Source organism: Aplysia californica, unplaced genomic scaffold, assembly GCF_000002075.1.
Source record: "Aplysia californica isolate F4 #8 unplaced genomic scaffold, AplCal3.0 scaffold00002, whole genome shotgun sequence".
NCBI lineage: Eukaryota > Metazoa > Mollusca > Gastropoda > Aplysiida > Aplysiidae > Aplysia > Aplysia californica.
Genome location: NW_004797272.1, coordinates 3,154,470 through 3,159,163, shown reverse-complemented (window position 1 = coordinate 3,159,163; position 4,694 = coordinate 3,154,470). Strand labels below are relative to the sequence as shown.

General features: G+C 39.8%; 1 protein-coding gene across 1 annotated transcript in view; it reads left to right on the top strand.

The window, feature by feature from the left end:
* Positions 1–4,694, top strand: part of LOC101859525 (spermine oxidase) — a gene marked incomplete in the record, with an annotated part of 28,147 nt that extends 23,453 nt beyond the window's left edge. The window contains 3 exon segments of the mRNA XM_005089012.3: positions 221–330; positions 1,722–1,830; positions 4,421–4,694. Coding sequence (XP_005089069.2) covers positions 221–330; positions 1,722–1,830; positions 4,421–4,576 — 375 coding nt within the window.

Below are 4,694 nucleotides of genomic sequence, written 5' to 3'. Positions count from 1 at the left end.
TTTCGTCCTTGGATTTTTAGTTTGAAGGACATTTTGAATTTTGCCCAGGTGGCGGCCGAAACCTACATCATTTTATTTCTAATTTCTGTCACAATGGAAGGAATAGCTACCAAAATGGCATGGTCACAAAGAAGAACATAGTTCGGGAGGAAAAGAGTTTTATTGTCCTGAAGAAGTTCTTCCTATAATAAGTGTTATGTATTCTTTTTTTTCATGACAGGTAGAGCTGAGTGACGACCTCCCAGACGAAGAGGTCATGGCTGTGTGTACAGATGTGATGCGGGCATTTATCAAAGACATTCCAATTCCCGATCCCGTGGCGATACACAGGTAGAAATATACTTTTTCGTTTGAACTGTGAGTGTGCTATTTGTACGGCTAAGGTTTTCACAATAGTCTAATTCATGTTCAGGAATTGTTAGATTTTGCTTGAGAAACTTCCATTTATAACTGCTTTCCTGCGAGCTTCAAGTGTATGCGTGGGAATTTAACTTGAGGTAGTCCTGCGGCTGACGATGAATAATGATAGTGAGGCATCGTGGTGAAACCAGGCGCTCGTCAAAATAATGAAATAGAAGAAAACCGCTTTTCTGCCCATTTGGCAATTTTTATCGTTTTTTTTTTTTTGTTGGGAGGGTTCAACACCTTTTATGTGCGCACTTTACTGAAAAATGATGCACAAAAATTGTAAATATATGTATGCAGTTTCCAAGGACTCTCAGGCTTTGGAAGAGTAGATAAAAAGTATGTGGTATACTTTTTAAACTCCAATATTAGAACAGATTTTCTATATCAAATAAAAATTGCCTAGTGTAAAAGGTTATGCACCACTTCAAAATGTCGTTGATGAGCAGCTAGAAGATCATGAAAGATTTCAAACTTTTGTCAAGCAAACCAGAGCCGCCAAGGCAAGGGCCACAACTCTGTAATACACAACCAATGGACTCAAGTTTTGTCTAAGCAGCCTTCACTCCTGACTTAGCTCCCTGTGACTTCTGGTTATTTTGTATTCTAAAAAAAAATTAAAAAATAATGCGCTTGCTCGACAAAAGTTTGAAAACTTTCATGATCTAGCTAGATCTGACAACAAATAATATTTAGAACAGAGCAGCGAAGCGCACAGAACGCTGACTACCGCTATCCCTTCCAGAAGTGGCTGTGAGGGCTGGAATTCCACCTGTCAAATCGAGAAGAATATAGCGAGCGATTGCAAAAAACAAAAACAAAAAACAAAACAAAAACAAATGTGTCCACAGTATTAAACGTTTTTGAGACACTTCACAACTTCAATTATTTTTTTATCCACGCTCGCAGTTTCTAGAAAGGTAAATGAGAAAGATCTTGACAACATAAAACAGAAATAAACTTTTTTCCCCCTTCTTTTTATATAATCTTTCTTACTTTCTTATTAAAACTTGGCTCTCTAACTGCATCTGTAGTGATCCAATGCTTAGGCTCTTCGCTGTTTCTTGACAAAAACTAGAGTTGATTCCCGAGAATAAAGTAATGTTATTGAGTATCACCGTCTGTACGGGTGGGAGGGATCCTCTGCCCGCCCGGGTTAGCCCTGACGAGCAGGTGTGAAACAACCTGCTTCGTATATTATATTAATTTGTACCAGTTGGGGCATAATGCATTTTAATATATTATATTCTTTATTATATCAAACCTACTTGAGTCTGTGTTCTTGTTCATAATGACCTAATTATGTTCATCCTCAGAACGAACTGGTTCGACAATCCCTACACCAGAGGCACCTACTCATACGCCAGCACTCAATTCAGGAATCAAGATAAGAAACACTTTGGTCGCCCAGTACCCTCTTCTAAAGTAATTGTCGTCGATTCCTAACTAGTATCTTTGTAACGAGTACCGACTACTTTATTCTTGCCTAGCGTTAATGCAATGTGAAATTCAAATACTGTACTTATGCTGTTCTCGTCAATGGCACGGGTGTTATCTAGAAGTTGGCCTCTTACAATGTAGTTTTCGTGTTCTTTCCACCGCTTGTTTCTGTTCACTCTGTCGAACGCTTTCTCCTGCTCAGCAAATACTATGTTTGGTTCCCTGTTGTGTTCTATTGCCCTATCGCACATTTGTCATAGGGCAAATATTGCGTCGGTGCATCCTCTTCCCTTTCGAAATCCCATTTGGGCTTCACTCAGAAATGGTTCAACTTTGTGTCTTGTTCGCCATTCCAATATCTTGGCGAACATCTGGGCCACATTGCTTGGCAGTGAAGTGCCTCTATACATTCCACAGTCTCTCATACTGCCTTTCTTCTTCCAGATTGGTACTATGATCGTTTTTTGCCAAAGATTTTGGTTTCCGTGATGAGCTCGTCTATTCCTGCGCTTCTCTTTTTGGGCTGTTTTTAACTGCTTGTCTGACCTCTGATGGTAAGATGGTTGGTTCTTCTTCCTCTGGGTGACTTGGTTGGAATTCTTTGTTTGTTTGCTTTGAGTGGTGTTCTAAAGTTCAGAGAAATATTCCCTCCTTCAGAACTCCTTCTAGATTTGATTTTGGAGCTGTCCGTAATGGAGTTTCCTGTTTTGTCATTGGTTATATCTGTTGGGTCGTACGGTTCTTCCCTGAGCGTCATTGATTTTACACATCTGTAAAAGTCATGGCCATGATTCATAGTTTGATGCTCTGACAACTCTTTTGCAATTCCCTCTTGCTAGTCTGTATTGCGTGTAGTCGTTTTCGTCCTTGGATTTTTATCCATTTCTGAAAAAGTTTCTTCTTTTCTTTGATGACCTCTTTGACGCCGTCAATCCACCATGGCGTTCCTTTAATGGATCCTCTCTCAATTCTCTTCTTTCCACATACATTTATCAGTGTTTTTGATAACATGTTTTTAAAGAGGGCCATGTTTCTTCAACATTAATTGTACTGGTGTCATGGTTTTCTAATCTCTTTGTGATCTCGTCCTCAATTTTCTGCACATTGCCCTCTTCATTGAGTTTTCGAAAATTAATTTTCTATGAATGTTTCTTCTTCTGATTTCGAGAGGGTTTTTTTCCTCTTTATTCGTATTTATCACTGTTCAGTGATCTGTATCAAAGGTGATGTTTGGGATTGATTTTGCATCAGTTGCTTTTGTTCTATGGGCTAAGTATGAAGTCAATATGTGAAGAAATTTCCAGATTGTTCCATTTGTACCACGACTGAGTTTGACTTGCCCTATACTTTAAAAACGTATTGGTGATGAATAATTTACACTCTGCGCGGAGAACTAAAAGTTGTTCCCCATTATAGTTACAATCTGAACTGGTGTCACCGTATGGTCAAAGGGAGTTCTCCCATAGTGTTCTGCTTGGGCCTACGTATCCATTGAAGACTCACATTATGATTAGTTCCTCCTCATTCCTGTACGCTGTCTATAGTGTCCGCCAACTTCTGAAAAAAAATCGTCTTTATCTTCCCTTGAGTATGTGTCGTTACAAGAGGCGTCAACCTGAAAGATGGTTTAACTTTTTTAGCGAATTTCTCTATTCTGATTTTCAAGATCCTTTCTGATATTAATTCTTTTTCTATAACTCTTTCTGCCCCGCCAGGTTGTATTATGAATCCCACACCATGATTGTCTCTCTCTCTCTGTCTCTCTCTCTCTCTTTCTCTCTCTCTCTCTCTCTCTCTCTCTCTCTCTCTCTCTCTCTCTCTCTCTATCTATCTCTCTCTCTCTCGTATATCTACTCCACTCCATATTAGTACGTAATGTTCATGTATTTTCTTGGTCCCGCTTCCTTTTAAACGGCAATCTAACAGTCCAAGTATTGGTATTCTCCACCTTTTCATAAAAGTAATAAGTTCTAGTTCTTTGTCTTTCAGGCCACAGATGTTTAGAGTGCAAATACTTTCTCGTAATCCTTTAACGTTTCCAAGTCGTTTTCTGTCTATGTCAGTCCGTTTCTTTCTCCTGTTAGCTTCTGTAGCAATAAATAATCCACTGCCGACTTGCTAGACATGTCACAGTTTCACCAGAGCCTCGTTAGCCTGCAACTTTTCGGGATGACCAAGGGTTTTCCTTCACGGCTAGCGTGAAGCCTCAGTGGCATAAAGCCACACCGTACTTCGTTGAACCCAGCAATCCCCTACTTTGTCCAGTTTCCACCCCCGGGACGTGGACCTGGGATGGGGCTTTGGGAGGCAATTTGTAGGTTAGTTGTGATAAAATAACCCCTGCGCTCTATTGTAAGGTTGTTTGTGATTTTAACTTGTTCTATTTTGTAAAGTTGTTGGTATGTCTTATACTGATATCCATAGACTCAACTGTAAACTTGTTGGGTTTTTTTTTTTATCTTATTGCCCTGAGCTCTACTGAAAAACGTGTATCTGAATCTTCAAACCCTGACCTCTGCCGCAAATTTGTTTGTGAACCTTATAACAGCGTCCTCTTTTTCTTTTCCTCATGCAGGATCCACAAGTGCTCTTCGCTGGTGAGGCGTACAGCAAAGAGTTTCAGTCCACTTTCCATGGTGCACTGATCTCAGGGGACAATACTGCCGACTTTCTTCTCTCTCAATATGGACTTAAACCTCACAGAAAATTGATAGACCTGGTTTCACCGTAATTCTAAGAATGTTTCGGCACAATCATTTTGAGTCAGTCCGGAGCTGGGTCTGTGTCTTGAGTAGACCAATTTCAGACTTTAGGTACGGCGTAATTTGATAATAAATGGGTACAATATC